Consider the following 19,696-nt stretch of genomic DNA (forward strand, 5'->3'; position numbering starts at 1 on the left):
AGCAGTTGACACCAGACATGTATGGTTGCAGGCTCAGCTTCTGAGCCCACTCAATATACCCACACCCAGAGAATGGTTAATTCTGCTCTGCTCACTTCCGTGTCAGAAGTTGAGAGGGGGAATTTATGTCACATCCACCTTTATCTGCCTGAACACGTGTGCAATCAGAGGGTTATGTGCACCGGCCTTATTCACAACGGGCTGGATGCAATTGTACACACATCCTAGCAGGTATCAGTAGATGTGCCATCAACTACTCCACTTATCCCCCGAATGCAGAAGTAAGCAGAGCAGGACTAACCCTCAAAATACACTGCTCAAAAAAATAAAGGGAATCCTTAAACAACAGAATATAACTCCATGTAAATCAAACTTCTGTGAAATCAAACTGTCCACTTAGGAAGCAACACTGTTTGACAATCAATTTCACATGCTGTTGTGCAAATGGAATAGATAATAGATGGAAATTATTGGCAATTATCAAGACACTCAAAAGAGCGGTTCTACAGGTGGGGACCACAGACCACATCTCAGTACCAATGCTTTCTGGCTGATGTTTTGGTCACTTTTGAATGTTAGTTGTGCTTTCACACTCGAGGTGTTGAGGGAGGATCTAAAGTGATCCTTCACGGTTAACTCAGTGATTTCCAAATTAATCTACAAGGCGTTGCCGGCAACTGAAAATGACCAGACGGAGACGTGTGTCTCTGTTTGGGGGGGATCAAGCTGATCTCTCTGGCCCCCGTTTATTGTGTATGACTTTTCATAGTCATAGAAATTATACTTCAACCAATCAGCATAAGAACACGCTCACAGTTCTTAACCTATGAGAATGCAGGAACAGTCTGTGCGTCAAAGTTTCATAGAACAATCCACCCTCAGTCTCATGTTCTGTTTAGATTGCAACAATCAAGGTCTCATAACAGCTGAAAACTTTAGCCTACTAACAAAATTTATCTTAGAACAGCAAAATGGAGTCGAAAAGCACAAAATGGAGAATCTTTCTTAATTTGTCCCTTCACAGAGGTAGCATGAGACGAACTCAAACCCACACAAGTGGCTCAGGTAGTGCAGCCCATCCAGGATGGCACATCAAAGCGAGCTGTGGCAAGAAGGTTTGCTGTGTCTGTCAGCGTAGAGTCCAGAGGCTGGATGAACTACCAGGAGACAGGCCAGTACACCAGGAGGCGTGGATGGGGCCGTAGGAGGGCAACAACCCAGCAGCAGGACCACTACCTCAGCCTTTATGCAAGGAGGAACAGGAGGAGCACTGCCAGAGCCCTGCAAAATGACCTCCAGCAGGCTACAAATGTGCATGTGTCTGCACTAACGGTTAGAAACTGACTCCATGAGGATGGTCTGAGTGCCCGACGTCCACAGATGGGGGTTGTGCTCACAGCCCAACACCATGCAGGACGCTTGACATTTGCCACAGAACACCAGGATTGGCAAATTCGCCACTGGCGCCCTGTGCTCTTCACAGATGAAAGCAGGTTCACACTGAGCACATGTGACAGACGTGAAAGAGTCTGGAGAAGCCGTGGAGAGTGATCTGCTGCCTGCAACATCCTTCAGCATGACCGGTTTGGCAGTGGGTCAGTAATGGTGTGGGGTGGCATTTCTTTGGAGGGCAGCAAAGCCCTCCATGTGCTTGCCAGAGGTAGCCTGACTGCCATTAGGTACCGAGATGAGATCCTCAGATCCCTTGTGAGACCATATGCTGGTGCGTTTGGCCCTGGGTTCCTAATGCAGGACAATACCAGACATCATGTGGCTGGAGTGTGTCAGCAGTTCCTAGAAGATGAAGGCACTGAAGCTATGGACTAGCCCGCCCGTTCCCCAGACCTGAATCCGATTGAACACATCTGGGACATCATGTCTCGCACCATCCACCAACGTCACGTTGCACCACAAACTGTCCAGGAGTTGGCTTTAGTCCAGGTCTGGGAGGAGATCCCTCAAGAAACCATCCGCCGCCACACAGGAGCATGCCCAGGTGTTGTAGGGAGGTCATACAGGCACACACTGCTGAGAATCATTTCCTTGTCTTGAGGCATTTCCGCTGAAGTTGGATCAGCCTGTAACTTCATTTTCCACTTTGATTTTGAGCATCATTCCAACTCCAGACCTCTGTGGGATATTAGTTGTGATTTACATTGATAATTTTTAGGTTTTATTGTTCTCAACACATTCCACTATGTAATGAATATAGATTTACAACTGGAATACTTAATTCAGTGATCTCTAGAATATGGGATTTTAGTGTTCCCTTTATTTTATGCTGCTTCTTAGTGTCTACCAACTTGATACATTAGTATTATTGTAGCCTATGAAAATTTTAGGCTGCCTTTTCTGTGTTTTCCTTTATAACTTTTACAACCAAATGCAGAATCAGCCCTAGAAAATGGACCTAAAATATTTCAGTAAGATGTACGTCACCAGATTTTTCTTTAGTTCACCCACTGGAAACTACACACTAACTCTTTTGCATTGTGTTATTTTAATGTGCACACGAAAAAACTAATTCTTCAAAAGAATTATCGTTTTCACTTCCTTAATACTGTTTTTTTTTTTTCACTTTCGGTATGAATTCCACTACAGCTGTGGTCAAGGCTAGCTTAGAGAAAATAGGTGTAACTTTAGCCATGGCAGCTACTATGGGGACCTCTTATTTCCTAGAAAAAGAATGTTGTGCAACTATTACATTAGTGGCTTTCTCTTATCGAATTGTACTATGTGGGTTTTCTAAAAAATGGCACTTTAATGAACACTAAGGTTGGTGCAAATCGATTCCCAGGACCCAGTGTAGTGGCTGCTCAAGTGATCCCATGTGAATCATTCTGCAATGACAGTGTTGTCCCAGGCCAGCTAATCAAAAGATGAGCAAATACTTTAGGCGGTTCTCAGGAACAGATTTACCGACACAGCCAATGGACGAGATCCAGAGAATCAATTTGCACCAATGCCAATGAATACATTTTAATTATTACTACTGTTTCAGTTTCCTGTTATTAGATGGTGGAGGCCTGACTCGCTTTGTTCTGGAGTCCTTTGCATTCCTGTTATGCCTCAAATATAGATATAACATGCCGAATATATAGTGTGAATCAGGGTTTACTTATGGGCAACAAAGCACAATCCTTTGACTATACACAGAACACGATACCTGCGAGAGTGATGCACAAAAGTCTCCTTACACTGCAGCAAGCTACATAAACTTTACTCAAAGAGAGGAAAATGGCTGATACCTGCAACAAAAAAGGCAGCTAATTAGACAATTGTTTTGCATTTTCTGCCCAATATTCAGAAGCTACTGTATAAGCTATGGAAAGGATTGTGATGCTTTATGAGGACTGTGCTCTTTTGGTGAAAAATAAGTAAATGTAAAATTATTATTTGGTTCAAAACTGAGCTCCAGGACACCCTGCCGAAGAAATGTCGTCATCAATAGTTAAGGCTCATCCTTTGGTCAAGTGACTGCAATCCTTGAACCATTACATGACAGTGCCTCAACTGACCCTTGGATGTGGATGTAGCATATCTTCAAAGGTGAAATTTATAATAAAAGAACATTTATAAGCTACATCAGCAGAAATATATACAATCTAACATCAAGACTGGAAAACCCCTTTTAAAGCTGCCCATAACATTAGCTACTTCAGTCAATTGTTCTTTCTCCCATGTGTCATATATGCATGCACTACCGAGCGTGCATCTGTTTTCAGTGGGAAAATTGGAATAAGCTGCTGACACATAAGGAGAGAACAAAACGATCAAGCCTCATCAATGGCAATAGGTCGGGACTTCAGATGGTCGTCTAAGCTAGCCCATAAATTATATACAGTACAGACCAAAAGTTTGGACACACCTCATTTCAAGATTTTTCTGTATTTTCTTGACTATGAAAATTGTAAATTCACACTGAAGGCATCAAAGCCATGAATTACCACATGTGGGATTATATACTTAACAAAAAAATGTAAAAACAACTGAAATTATGTCTTAGGGTATGTGTCCACGTTCAGGATTGCATCAGGATTTGGTCAGGATTTTACATCAGTATTTGTAAGCCAAAACCAGGAGTGGAACAAATAGAGGAAAAGTATAATAGAAACATATGCTCCACTTCTGCATTTATCACCCACTCCTGGTTTTGGCTTACAAATACTGATGTAAAATCCTGACCAAATCCTGATGCAATCCTGAACGTGGACACATACCCTTATATTCTAGGTTCTTCAAAGCTTTGATGACTGCTTTGCACTCTTGGCATTCTCTTGATGAGCTTCAAGAGGTAGTCACCGGGAATGGTTTTCACTTCACAGGTGTGCCCTGTCAGGTTTAATAAGTGGGATTTCTTGCCTTATAAATGGGGTTGGGACCATCAGTTGTGTTGTGCAGAAGTCTGGTGGATACACAGCTGATAGTCCTACTGAACAGACTGTAAAAATTTGTATTATGGCAAGAAAAAAACAGCTAAGTAAAGAAAAACAAGTGGCAATCATTACTTTAAGAATTGAAGGTCAGTCAGTCCGACCGAAAAATTGGGAAAACTTTGAAAACATGTCCCCAAGTTCAGTTGCAAAAACCAACAAGCTCTACAAAGAAACTGGCTCACACGAGGACCGCCCCAGGAAAGGAAGGCCAAGAGTCACCTGCTTCTGAGGATAAGTTTATCCAAGTCACCAGCCTCAGAAATCGCAGGTTAACAGCAGCTCAGATTAGAGACCAGGTCAATGCCACACAGAGTTCTAGCAGCAGACACATCTCTACAACAACTGTTAAGAGGAGACTTTGTGCAGCAGGCCTTCATGGTAAAATAGCTGCTAGGAAACCACTGCTAAGGACAGGCAACAAGCAGAAGAGACTTGTTTGGGCTAAAGAACACAAGGAATGGACATTAGACCAGTGGAAATCTGTGCTTTGGTCTGATGAGTCCAAATTTGAGATCTTTGTTTCCATCCACCGTGTCTTTGTGCGATGCAGAAAAGGTGAACGGATGGACTCTACATGCCTGGTTCCCACCGTGAAGCGGAGGAGGAGGTGTGATTGTGTGGGGGTGCTTTGCTGGTGACACTGTTGGGGATTTATTCAAAATTGAAGGCATACTGAACCAGCATGGCTACCACAGCATCTTGCAGCAGCATGCTATTCCATCAGGTTTGCGTTTAGTTGGACCATCATTTATTTTTTCAACAGGACAATGACCCCAAACACACCTCCAGGCTGTGTAAGGGCTACTTGACCAAGAAGGAGAGTGATGGGGTGCTACGCCAGATGACCTGGCCTCCACAGTCACCAGACCTGAACCCAATCGGGATGGTTTGGGCTGAGCTGGACCGCAGAGTGAAGGCAAAGGGCCAACAAGTGCTAAGCATCTCTGGGAACTCCTTCAAGATTGTTGGAAGACCATTCCCGGTGACTACCTCTTGAAGCTCATCAAGAGAATGCCAAGAGTGTGCAAAGCAGTCATCAAAGGTGGCTACTTTGAAGAACCTAGAATATAAGACATATTTTCAGTTGTTTCACACTTTTTTGTTAAGTATATAATTCCACATGTGTTAATTCATAGTTTTGATGCCTTCAGTGTGAATGTATAATTTTCATAGTCATGAAAATACAGAAAAATCTTTAAATGAGAAGGTGTGTCCAAACTTTGGGTCTGTACTGTTTATTTAAGCACTTGTATGGACACCCTAGGAAATGTTCCATTGGGGCATATATAAAGTGGCATTTTTCATCCTCGAATCCATATTTTTCACACAGAGCAGGGAGGAATGATAAGAGTATGACAGTATCAGAATTTCATAAAATCTCATCCATGTGTTGCAGAGAAAATCCACAACAGAAAAGCAAATGAACTTCGGAGTGAAAACCAATCTATACGAAAGATTAAAGGTTAAAGATGTTATGCTTTCCAGCGTAGTGAAAGCAGTAAAAATCTGCAGCAATGTTTGCCACCGATTTCTCTCAGCGGATATGTTGCATCGCACCCTGAATTCTGGTTATATGACATCAGGTACAGATAAATTGCAGACTATGCTGCTTATATCCAGGCTATTTAATACTGTCAAGTACATAGATGTAAATTAATTGGCTTTGCAGGAGGCCTGGAGACGCTCATTAAATATATATATACAGGCAGATGTTCAGATAAGGCCAGGCATGCATGATAACATAGAAAGGCCGTGCAATCAGCAGACTGTACAAGAAGATCACATTCAGGACCACTGTGTAAGTTTACAAAGATTCCCTAATATAATATTATCAAAACCGCTCCCATACACAGCACAGATGTTCCAAAGAGATAGACAAAAAATACAAAGGAAATACAAGCTGCTGACTGGCACCACTACATTGTCCTACACCCTAATTACTATATACATTTTTAATTTTTTTTTTCTTTTAGTTGTTCATGAAAAAAAACAAAAAACATTTTACGTTTTGCATATTCCCTATTCTCAAAACTGCAAGACTCACGAGGAAGAGAGCGCTATTTTCCTCCTGGAGTGCAGATTTTGCTAAAATAGTTTGCGAACTCCATATACAGAGCCCCTAAGTATGTAGGACAGAATCCCCCTCAAGTGACCCCATTTTCCCCTTCTATTCTTCTCTTTTCCATTACGTGTATGACATCACCTGATTAAAAACTGACTAGCCCCCGAGGGTGGTTTTCACCTTCCTGACCAGGCCAATTTTTACAATTCTGACCACTTCTGTCACTTTATGAGGTCATAACTCTGGAACGCTTCCATGGATCCCACTGATTCTGAGAATACTGTAGTTCATAATCATAATAGTGGTAAATTTTCTTTGATATGACTTGTGTTTATTTGAGAAAAAATAACGGAAATTGGCAAAAAAATAAAAAAAATTTGAAAAGTTTGCAATTTTCAAACTTTTACGTTTTTATGCCCTGAAATCAGTCATATTGCACAAAATTTTTAATAAATATCATTTCCCACATGTCTACTTTACATCAGCACAATTTTTGAAAAAATCTTTTTTTAGGAAGTTATATTAAGAGTTAAAAGTTGACCAGCGATTTGTCATTTTGCAAAACCATTTGTTTTAGGGACCACATCACATTTGAAGTGACTGAGGAGCCTATTACAGAAAATACCCCAAAAATGACACCATTCTAAAAACTGCACCCCTCAAGGTACTCAAAACCACATACAAGAAGTTTATTCTTCCGATGCTTCACAGGAATTTTTGGAATGCGGAAGGAAAAAAATTAACATTTATTTTTCTTTCACAAAAATTTTCCTTTAGACCTAATTTTTTACTACTTTCGCAAACAGTAACAGGAGAAAATGGAACATGCAATTTGTTGTGCAATTTCTCCTGAGTACACCGATACCCCATATGTGGGGGGAAACTACTGTTTGGGCGCACGGCAGAGCTCGGAAGGGAAGGAGCGCCAAATAACTTTTTGAATGTGAAATTTGCTGGCATAATTAGAGTACGCCATGTCATGTTTGGAAAGCCTCTGATGTGCCTAAACAGTGGAAACTTCCAACAAATGCAACAATTTTGGAAACTAGACCCCTTCGGGTATGTTCCCCCGGTCAGTAGTCAGCAGCGCTTTGGACGCAGTTCCCGCAGAGCAGTACAGGTACGGCACATGTCGGGAAGTGGTTAATTCTTCTAGCTTTTATGTTGAAACATGAAGTTTCTTTTCCCTGCATGACTCAATCACTGCAAAAGTCCCTGACAAGGGGGAAAAGGGAGGTGAATGAAACACAGAGACAAGAGACTTCCTGTTTCTACACAGAGCAGAGAAAAGAGAAGAATCAGCTGGGTAGGAAGGAAAAATGAGCAATTGTAAGTACACAGTGCTATACATAATATGATGACTTCTATATATTAAAACTGGTAATGGGAGTGCTTCGTTAATCTAGATAATGCAATACCACAGTATATAACTAAAATCACAATTTTCTATGAAGCCTAGCCTGTGGCTCGGCTTTACATGAGCACCTTGTGATTGTCTTGCAGGTGGGGTGGGGGGTGCTTGGAATAATGCAGTTCCTAAAACACTTTTTCTGATTTTTATTTTAGACTGTGCTCGTTTTTTCCCTCTCCCATAAAGCGTTTGAATGATCAGCCAACGGCACGGGATACATGGAGCTAAAAAATAAAATAAAGCTGCACTGAAATAAAGACACGGGTTATGAAGGGAATCCGATAATATTTTAATATTAAAAAGGTAGATAAGGAAACGCAAAACTAAGACAAATCAGTAGAAAATCTGAGATCTGACTAAGACACGCTTCTTCCTCAAAAGTAGTAGACTTGGAAGATTATAATTTTTCAACCTCCCAAAAAAAACACACTTTTGGTTCCCCTTTCACATAATAAGGAATGCCATATTGTGTAATGGTTAACCCCTTGTGTAAGGCTCATGGTATTTCGTTCATCTTACTCCACCAACTAAATCACGGCTTTGCATAGACAGTAATGAACAGGGAAGGGGGCAGTCCTAAATTCAGGGAGAGCTGCTTGTGTGCCCGGGGCACAATAAATAGCACAAATCAGCCATGAGGATAGCGAAGCTGACCCATAGGGGACTCTAACCGTTAATACGATAGTTGATGTGTATTTCTGGTTTTATATCACACACTAGGGACAGCAATTGATCTAAAACCATTTCTCTGTTCTGCTGATAGTTCTCCTGAATGATGGAGATCTTCTCGACGGTTTCCTTTTCCACTCCTTCGCTGCAGCTGCCATGAGAGCCCAGAGCCTAAAAAGATACCGGAGACATAGTGAAATCATACAACAAACAATACCGCAATATAAAGAAACACAAGTTATTATTAAAAGGGGTTGTCCAGTTAAAAGAAAACAAAAAAAGAAAACAATATACTCTATTAGGTAGTAGAGGGTGGTCCTCTGCTCAGGCGAGGATGATAAAAGTATGATCGCTTGAGGGGTCTGCCTAGAGACCCCTGCCAATCACAAGAACGGGAGACTTGACGTTCCCTTGTGACTGCAGCGGTAGTGAGCATGTGCGACCACCACTCATAGACAGTAAGTGGAGTGCTGGTCGCACATGCTCACTACCCCTCACACAGGGAACTTTGGGTCACAGCACTATATGGTCCCACACAGCCTAATTTCCTCCGGCAATATCAACCTAGACCTGTAGTCTGATGGTTGGGGCTACTTTATTCTCTGCCTTAGTCCATTTCTTCACTTCCCCAAACACATGCGTGATCAGCTAATCATGCGTGTTGTTAATGGGGACAGGGTTGTACGCTGCTGCTCATCTCCTGGGAAAGCAAAGGGATCTGGTGATCATGCCCAATCCTCCCCTGCTCCTACATCATCTGTTGGGGCAGAGTCCGAGGGCCTCTATGCACATTAGACCTTCGGTGGTCCTGCCGACTTGACCGTGTATATGGGTCTGTGGTACAAGTGACTATACATTTTCCTGTATATCAGGGATGTGGCAGACTACTGTATAGGCTATAGTGTTAGAAATTTGTGTTTAACTACATTAAAAACAAGGAAACGCTGGGAATTTTCTACAAGAGAAATCAGTCTCCATTAGAAATCAATCGAGCCTGAAACGTCCAACGCAACTGATCCATAAAGCTTTGTGAAAACGCTCATTTTTTTTTTTTTTAGGATGCAATAAAACAATGATAAATGTTAGATTGTGTATGATTTAGTACAAAACACTATGAATGTTCACAAGGTAACATACATCATAATGAATAATGGGAGCCGTCCGATCACCAGATGAGTCCCATCTGTAAGGTGCAGGGACATTTCACTGTACACCCGAGGACACTGATGGCAGCTCTCAGGCATGTATAATAATGACCCCAATCGACCCCACCTGATAGTCACTGCATGCCCATCTTACCAACCAAGTGATTGTCCAATCCCCATGCGATTTGCATTTGTCACCCATTTACTGCAGTATCCAAGGTCACATGAAATGTTAATATGAGGGAGTGTCAAGTGGAACAAATGAGCGAGCAAAATAAGGAAGGAAGGAATGGGGGAAGGACGTTTCACTGGATCTATTTCAACAAGCACTATGACGAAACAAGCTTTTCAATAATGGGCTTAGAAAATATACCTTTTTATTGAAGCAAAATTTAAAATACATATTTAAAATAATTTCCAGTGAAAAAGAGCAGGTGGAAAGCAAATGGAGACACAGGAACAACAAAAAGGGTGGGAACACCTGGATACAAATAGCAATAGGTCTACATTAGATGTATATTACTTGCATCATCCAGGGGGATATATAATGCAAATAGATAAGTACATAAAAATCCAACTATGATAACGTGCAAGTGCTAGAAAACAGGATAAACCATCAATTTGATTAAAGAGGACACATCCATATGTATGAATAGGACCAAGAAAGGTACGACAATGTCATATAGTCCAGACCATAACTGTGATACTTATCAGCCCAGGCGTTTGCAAAAGTATATAAATCAAGTAATCCATTGCATATTTATCACAGAGTGTAGATATCAGGTGCCCACCACGCGTTTCGCTAAGAAAGCTTCATCCAGGGGTCGAAGCTATAAAATATAGGTTGCTATAAAAATGGATCAATTTTTTTCCCGCCAGTCAAAAAGCTCATCTAAACTGGGGAATTAATAAAGCAGCATCACCCTATAATCAGCCTTTTGTGGTGGGAGGCAGCAATCCTAAAAATTTCACACATTGTGACACACCATCCTATATGACGCAGGCGGGTCACATGATTACATCAGTGATCTAATGACAGCATCAAACTGATGGATACTAGCGGCAATAGAAAAACTTGGATGGTAATAGAAAGTAAGGGTTTTTTTGTTTGTTTGTTCTTTTACATCTTCCAGTGGTTCCTGTAGTTGTTTTAAAACACCTTTAAAAAAAGTAAAAGAACCCTTTAACTCCCGGAGCTTTTTTTCGGTTTTGCGTTTTCGTTTTACTCTCCCCTCTTTCCCAAAGCCATAACTTTTTTTTTAATTTTTCTGTCAATATGGCCATGTGAAGGCTTATTTTTTGGGGGACGAGTTGTACTTTTGATCGACACCATTGGTGTTACGATGTCATGTACTAGAAAACGGGAAAAAAATTCCAAGTGCGGTGAAATTGCAAAAAAAGTGAAATTCCACACTTGTTTGGATTTTTTACTACGTTCACTAAATGCTAAAACTGACCTGCCATTATGATTCTCCAGGTCATTAAAAGTTCATGGACACCAAACATGTCTAGGTTCTTTTTCATCTAAGGGTACCGTTACACTAAACGATTTACCAAAGATCACGACCAGCGATACGACCTGGCCGTGATCGTTGGTAAGTCGTTGTGTGGTCGCTGGAGAGCTGTCACACAGACAGCTCTCCAGCGACCAACGATGCCGAAGTCCCCGGGTAACCAGGGTAAACATCGGGTTACTAAGCGCAGGGCCGCGCTTAGTAACCCGATGTTTACCCTGGTTACCATTGTAAATGTAAAAAAAAAAAAAAAAAAAAAAAAAAACACTACATACTCACATTCCGGTGTCTGCCACGTCCCTCGCCGTCAGCTTCCAGCACTGACTGTGTCAGTGCCGGCCGTAAAGCACAGCGGTGACGTCACTGCTGTGCTCTGCTTTTACTTTACGGCCGGCGCTCACAGTCAGGGCGGGAAGCAGACGGCGAGGGACGTGACAGACATCAGAAGGGGAGTATGTAGTGTTTTTTTACATTTTACATTTTTTACGTGCGACGGATGCGTCGTGTTGTGGCGGACCGTCGGCACAAAAAAAGTTACATGTAACTTTTTTTGTGCGTCGTGTCCGCCATTTCCGACCGCGGCCGGAACTCCACCCCGGACATTACAATGGGGCAGCGGATGCGTTGAAAAACTGCATCAGCTGCCCCCGTTGTTCATTATTTTCACAACGTGCGTTGGTACGTCGGGCCGACGCATGGCGACGTCCCTGTACCGACGCTAGTGTGAAAGTAGCCTTAATGCAATGTCGCAGCGACCAAAAAATCTTAATTCTGGCGTTTTGATGTGTAGGTTTGATTTTTTTTTTTTTTTTATTCTGAATGGCCGAAAGGTGGGTAATTTGAACTTTTATATTTTTTTCATATTTTTAAAAACTTTTTTTTTTTTTAACTTTTGCAATGCTTCAATAGCCTCCATAGGAGAATAGAAGCTGCCACAATTTGATCGTCTCTGCTACATAGAGGCGATGCTCAGATTACAGCATTGCTATGAGCGCCGACCACAGCAATCCGGCATCAACAACCATAGAGGTCTCAAGGAGACCTCTGGTTGTCATGCCGACGCGCCGATGACCCCCGATCATGTGATGGGGGTCACTGATACGCGCAATTCTGTCCAGAAACGCTTGTTAAATGCCGCTGTCAGTTTGACAGCGGCATTTAACTAGTTAATAGGTGCAGATGAATCGCGATTCCACCCACGCCTATTGTGGGCACATGTCAGCTGTACAAAACAGCTGACATGTCCCGGCTTTGATGGGAGCTCACCACCGGAGCCCACATCAAAGCGGGGGTACTGACATCGGATGTACTATCCCATTCGATGGCAAAAAGGGGTTAAAAATAAAAAAATCTGGACAACCCCTTTAATTCTTCTCCAAACAGGCTACCATTGTGCAGGCTTAGTACGTACCGCAGCCTCTTTAGCTTTGAACTCCTTGTCCCGCTGCAGCCGGTACTGCTCGATCTCAGCCTGCGCCTCCTCTTTTGCTTGTTTCAGACGCCTGTTCTTTTCTGGAATAGACAGAAGGTTGGAGATGAGTTATAATGGATGCCCCATGGTAACGAGGCACAGCGACCTACAATCAGGGCAATGTCATCTGGAAGCCACCATGTCTTCGAGGCTACAACTATTGTGTCCCAGCCAATGCGCTATTACCTCTGATGTGACAATGCGGAAGAAGGCAGCATATAACGGCGTTGTCTTATGCTCCTTTCTTTTAGGTGCACCGCTCCTCTTGCCAGGAGGGCAGTGCGCTCTTTAAGATTGACGTTTGGGCTCTTCTGTGCACTCTCTAATGCAGTTCCTTATTTGCCAGGCACTTTGCACCCCCTCCATCACCTTTAATGAGTGGAGACAACCCCTTTATTGGGATGATGAGGTTTCTGGAAAATATATCGGACAGGACATAGGCACAAACGTATATTTTGCTTTTTCTATATCTACGCTCTGCGTGAAAACAGAAAAAGTTCTCTACCCTTCTATCCTGGTAATGGTTGCCATCATCAGGCTGCATGCCATCAGAACACGTTTATTTCCTCTTTGATGCTATGGTGGCTATACAATGGGCTGAATAGCTAGCAATCACCAAGCCTGGCGCTATATGTCTGGACTGGCAGCGCATCTTCGGACCCAAACTCAACTGCCATGTAGGCACATAATGCGGGTGAGTTTAGGTCCGGAGACCTGCAGCCAGCAAAGGGATCTGGTGATCATGCCCAATCCTCCTCTGCTCCTACATCATCTGTTGGGGGCAGAGTCCGAGGCCTCTATGCACATTAGATCTTTGGTGGTCCTGCCGACTTGACCGTGTACATGGGTCGCAGGACTCCGGTCCAGATCAGTGGTACCCGGCGGCCACACAAGAGTCCATGGATCTCTCACCATCCGGCGTCCCCAGCACAGCTTTTCATTAGCTAGGATTGGCATCATGTCATTTGTGTGACACCTGACAACTCAAATGCAGCGCCGAAGCCGCAGTATGGTACGAGAACGGCGGGTCTCCTATCTAGCAGCTCAGCCGGAGTCCTGACGGGAGAAGATCGGAGCAGAGAAAAAAAAAAAACAAGTACAAGATGTCGGTAGATGATTGGGCATGTTGTCAGAGGAAGGGGCTGAGTGTCATGTGACCCGCAGATCTGTGGGGATAGCAGGAAGAGTGGGTTTTTATACATGGGGCTAAAAATCATTTTTTGTAATTAGGTTTCATTCCAAGTTCTGCACCGTTTGCCTCCTACAGCCTCAGTGCTGCCCTGTCCATTGCCGGCTGTGGAGAATCTGGCAGTGAGTCCCCCTCAGCTCACTCATCCCACAAAGAAGGGAAAGGTGCAACACGCTAATCATGAAACTCACTTGAAAAAATGCATTTAGGAGAAATAAAGTCCTCAAAAGGTGGAGGACCCCTTTAATGAGGTACTAAAATATTAGACTATAAAGTAAAAAACCTCCTTTTAAGGATCCCCTTAATTCTCCCTCTCTCCGGGTGCAGCTGACTACCACCCCCAGCATCCGCCGCCGCCGGCAGCTCGCACTGCGCCTCTCCGTGCCGGTAATCCCTGGGGGGAAGGGAAGCAACAGGCCGACAGCACAGGGACCTGTGGGAACATGTAACCATGGTAACTAGCGCTCACGTTTCCGGGCCTCCGCCACTCTCTCGGCCGCCCTCTTCTCGGCCTGCAGCAGCTGCTGGATTCCCGCTGACTGACTCGCCATGTCTCAGCTCCGGGAGTAGTCGCTGCCGCCACAGACGCCGCCGTTCACCAGAGTGGAAAAAATTATCTCTCCGTGTCAGATGACCGGACACGTCACTGGCTGCATCACGTGATCACCTCATTCATTGCCAGCCCCGCCCTGAGGCCCTGTGACAGTCACGTGATCCTCGCCCTGTCACGTGTCTGCGAGTCTGAGAGCAGCTGCAGTTTGATACTGATCAATCATCCTTCTGGTCGGTCAGTCATGAGAGGAGGCAGCTGTTACTGCCGGTGCGGCCCTAGGACGGGGACTATGCATACAGACCACCTTCCTGAGTGGGGGGACTATGCACACAGACCACCTTCCTGAATGGGGGGACTATGCACACAGACCACCTTCCTGAGTGGGGGGACTATGCACACAGACCACCTTCCTGAATGGGGGGACTATGCACACAGACCACCTTCCTGAATGGGGGGACTATGCACACAGACCACCTTCCTGAATGGGGGTACTATGCACACAGACCACCTTCCTGAGTGGGGGGACTATGCACACAGACCACCTTCCTGGATGGGGGGACTATGCACACAGACCACCTTCCTGAGTGGGGGGACTATGCACACAGACCATTTTCCTGAATGGGGGGACTATGCACACAGACCACCTTCCTGAATGGGGGGACTATGCACACAGACCACCTTCCTGAGTGGGGGGACTATGCACACAGACCACCTTCCTGAATGGGGGGACTATGCACACAGGCCACCTTCCTGAATGGGGGGACTATGCACACAGACCACCTTCCTGAGTGGGGGGACTATGCACAAAGACCACCTTCCTGAATGGGGGGACTATGCACACAGACCACCTTCCTGAATGGGGGGACTATGCACAAAGACCACCTTCCTGAATGGGGGGACTATGCACACAGACCACCTTCCTGAGTGGGGGGACTATGCACACAGACCACCTTCCTGAATGGGGGGACTATGCACAGAGACCACCTTCCTGAATGGGGGGACTATGCACACAGACCACCTTCCTGAGTGGGGGGACTATGCACAAAGACCACCTTCCTGAGTGGGGGGACTATGCACACAGACCACCTTCCTGAGTGGGGGGACTATGCACACAGACCACCTTCCTGAGTGGGGGAACTATGCACACAGACCACCTTCCTGAGTGGGGGGACTATGCACACAGACCACCTTCCTGAGTGGGGGGACTATGCACACAGACCACCTTCCTGAATGGGGGGACTATGCAAACAGACCACCTTCCTGAATGGGGGGACTATGCACACAGACCACCTTCCTGAGTGGGGGGACTATGCACACAGACCACCTTCCTGAGTGGGGGGACTATGCACACAGACCACCTTCCTGAGTGGGGGGACTATGCACACAGACCACCTTCCTGAGTGGGGGACTATGCACACAGACCAACTTCCTGAGTGGGGGGACTATGCACACAGACCACCTTCCTGAGTGGGGGACTATGCATACAGACCAACTTCCTGAGTGGGGGGACTATGCACACAGACCACCTTCCTGAGTGGGGGGACTATGCACACAGACCACCTTCCTGAATGGGGGGACTATGCACACAGACCACCTTCCTGAGTGGGGGGACTATGCACACAGACCACCTTCCTGAATGGGGGGACTATGCACACAGACCACCTTCCTGAGTGGGGGGACTATGCACACAGACCACCTTCCTGAATGGGGGGACTATGCACACAGACCACCTTCCTGAATGGGGGGACTATGCACACAGACCACCTTCCTGAGTGGGGGGACTATGCACACAGTCCACCTTCCTGAGTGGGGGGACTATGCACACAGACCACCTTCCTGAATGGGGGGACTATGCACACAGACCACCTTCCTGAATGGGGGGCTATGCACACGGACCACCTTCCTGAGTGGGGGGACTATGCACACGGACCACCTTCCTGAGTGGGGGGACTATGCACACAGACCACCTTCCTGAGTGGGGGGACTATGCACACAGACCACCTTCCTGAGTGGGGGGACTATGCACACAGACCACCTTCCTGAGTGGGGGGACTATGCACACAGACCACCTTCCTGAGTGGGGGGACTATGCACACAGACCACCTTCCTGAGTGGGGGGACTATGCACACAGACCACCTTCCTGAGTGGGGGGACTATGCACACAGACCACCTTCCTGAGTGGGGGGACTATGCACACAGACCACCTTCCTGAGTGGGGGGACTATGCACACAGACCACCTTCCTGAGTGGGGGGACTATGCACACAGACCACCTACCTGAGTGGGGGGACTATGCACACAGACCACCTTCCTGAGTGGGGGGACTATGCACACAGACCACCTTCCTGAGTGGGGGGACTATGCATACAGACCACCTTCCTGAGTGGGGGGACTATGCACACAGACCACCTTCCTGAGTGGGGGGACTATGCATACAGACCACCTTCCTGAGTGGGGGGACTATGCACACAGACCACCTTCCTGAGTGGGGGGACTATGCACACAGACCACCTTCCTGAGTGGGGGGACTATGCACACAGACCACCTTCCTGAGTGGGGGGACTATGCACACAGACCACTTTCCTGAATGAGGGGACTATGCACACAGACCACCTTCCTGAGTGGGGGGACTATGCACACAGACCACCTTCCTGAGTGGGGGGACTATGCACACAGACCACCTTCCTGAGTGGGGGGACTATGCACACAGACCACCTTCCTGAATGGGGGGACTATGCACACAGACCACCTTCCTAAATGGGGGGACTATGCACACAGACCACCTTCCTGAGTGGGGGGACTATGCACAAAGACCACCTTCCTGAGTGGGGGGACTATGCACACAGACCACCTTCCTGAGTGGGGGGACTATGCACACAGACCACCTTCCTGAGTGGGGGGACTATGCACACAGACCACCTTCCTGAGTGGGGGGACTATGCACACAGACCACCTTCCTGAGTGGGGGGACTATGCACACAGACCACCTTCCTGAGTGGGGGGGACTATGCACACAGACCACCTTCCTGAATGGGGGGACTATGCACACAGACCACCTTCCTGAGTGGGGGGACTATGCACACAGACCACCTTCCTGAGTGGGGGGACTATGCACACAGACCACCTTCCTGAGTGGGGGGACTATGCACACAGACCACCTTCCTGAGTGGGGGGACTATGCACACAGACCACCTTCCTGAGTGGGGGGACTATGCACACAGACCACCTTCCTGAGTGGGGGGACTATGCACACAGACCACCTTCCTGAATGGGGGGACTATGCACACAGACCACCTTCCTGAATGGGGGGACTATGCACACAGACCACCTTCCTGAGTGGGGGGACTATGCACACAGACCACCTTCCTGAGTGGGGGGACTATGCACACAGACCACCTTCCTGAGTGGGGGGACTATGCACACAGACCACCTTCCTGAGTGGGGGGACTATGCATACAGACCAACTTCCTGAGTGGGGGGACTATGCACACAGACCACCTTCCTGAATGGGGGGACTATGCACACAGACCACCTTCCTGAATGGGGGGACTATGCACACAGACCACCTTCCTGAATGGGGGGACTATGCACACAGACCACCTTCCTGAGTGGGGGAACTATGCACACAGACCACCTTCCTGAGTGGGGGGACTATGCACACAGACCACCTTCCTGAGTGGGGGGACTATGCACACAGACCACCTTCCTGAGTGGGGGGACTATGCACACAGACCACCTTCCTGAGTGGGGGGACTATGCACACAGACCACCTTCCTGAGTGGGGGGACTATGCACACAGACCACCTTCCTGAGTGGGGGGACTATGCACACAGACCACCTTCCTGAGTGGGGGGACTATGCACACAGACCACCTTCCTGAGTGGGGGGGACTATGCACACAGACCACCTTCCTGAGTGGGGGGGACTATGCACACAGACCACCTTCCTGAGTGGGGGGACTATGCACACAGACCACTTTCCTGAATGAGGGGACTATGCACACAGACCACTTTCCTGAATGAGGGGACTATGCACACAGACCACCTTCCTGAATGGGGGGACTATGCATACAGACCACCTTCCTGAGTGGGGGGACTATGCACACAGACCACCTTCCTGAATGGGGGGACTATGCATACAGACCACCTTCCTGAGTGGGGGGACTATGCACACAGACCACCTTCCTGAGTGGGGGGACTATGCACACAGACCACTTTCCTGAATGAGGGGACTATGCACACAGACCACCTTCCTGAGTGGGGGGACTATGCACACAGACCACCTTCCTGAGTGGGGGGACTATGCATACAGACCACCTTCCTGAATGGGGGGACTATGCACACAGACCACCTTCCTGAATGAGGGGACTATGCACACAGACCACCTTCCTGAATGGGGGGACTATGCACACAGACCACCTTCCTGAATGAGGGGACTATGCACACAGACCACCTTCCTGAATGGGGGGGACTATGCACACAGACCACCTTCCTGAATGGGGGGACTATGCACTCAGACCACCTTCCTGAATGGGGGGACTATGCACACAGACCACCTTCCTGAGTGGGGGGACTATGCATACAGACCACCTTCCTGAGTGGGAGGACTATGCATACAGACCACCTTCCTGAGTGGGGGGACTATGCACACAGACCACCTTCCTGAATGGGGGGACTATGCACACAGACCACTTTCCTGAATGAGGGGACTATGCACACAGACCACCTTCCTGAATGGGGGGACTATGCATACAGACCACCTTCCTGAGTGGGGGGACTATGCACACAGACCACCTTCCTGAATGGGGGGACTATGCACACAGACCACTTTCCTGAATGAGGGGACTATGCACACAGACTACCTTCCTGAGTGGGGGGACTATGCACACAGACCACCTTCCTGAGTGGGGGGACTATGCATACAGACCACCTTCCTGAATGGGGGGGACTATGCACACAGACCACCTTCCTGAATGAGGGGACTATGCACACGGACCACCTTCCTGAATGGGGGGGACTATGCACACAGACCACCTTCCTGAATGGGGGGACTATGCACACAGACCACTTTCCTGAATGAGGGGACTATGCACATAGACCACCTTCCTGAATGGGGGGACTATGCACACAGACCACCTTCCTGAATGGGGGGACTACACTGTTTAATGTAGTCTGTACCTAAACCCCCCTAATCTGTCACTCCGAAAATGGCCTATAAATGAAGGCCACCGACATCAGGGGTTTATC

The 19,696-nt window shown here is 46.8% G+C and overlaps 1 protein-coding gene across 1 annotated transcript; it reads right to left on the bottom strand.

Annotated features, from left to right (window-relative positions):
- Positions 1 to 8,174: 8,174 nt before the first annotated feature.
- Positions 8,175 to 14,545, bottom strand: ATP6V1G1 (ATPase H+ transporting V1 subunit G1). The gene is made up of 3 exons (XM_077283710.1): positions 14,367 to 14,545; positions 12,649 to 12,749; positions 8,175 to 8,749 (listed from the first exon to the last, which is right to left on the bottom strand). Exons 1-3 carry the CDS (start codon positions 14,446 to 14,448, stop codon positions 8,576 to 8,578), a joined length of 357 nt encoding a protein of 118 aa, XP_077139825.1. The 5' UTR covers positions 14,449 to 14,545; the 3' UTR covers positions 8,175 to 8,575.
- Between the last annotated feature and the right edge of the window lie 5,151 nt (positions 14,546 to 19,696).

This window comes from Ranitomeya variabilis, chromosome 2 (genome assembly GCF_051348905.1).
Source record: "Ranitomeya variabilis isolate aRanVar5 chromosome 2, aRanVar5.hap1, whole genome shotgun sequence".
Classification (NCBI taxonomy): Eukaryota; Metazoa; Chordata; class Amphibia; order Anura; family Dendrobatidae; genus Ranitomeya; species Ranitomeya variabilis.

Bases quoted from the DNA above. Each gene is read 5' to 3' on its own strand.
- ATP6V1G1 (XM_077283710.1), bottom strand. From the start codon at position 14,448: ATGGCGAGTCAGTCAGCGGGAATCCAGCAGCTGCTGCAGGCCGAGAAG. The intron at 12,750-14,366 runs GTGAGCGCTAGT...TGTCTATTCCAG, and splicing joins AGTGGCGGAGGCCCGGAAAC to AAAAGAACAGGCGTCTGAAA. The intron at 8,750-12,648 runs GTACGTACTAAG...GTATCTTTTTAG, and splicing joins TCAAAGCTAAAGAGGCTGCG to GCTCTGGGCTCTCATGGCAG.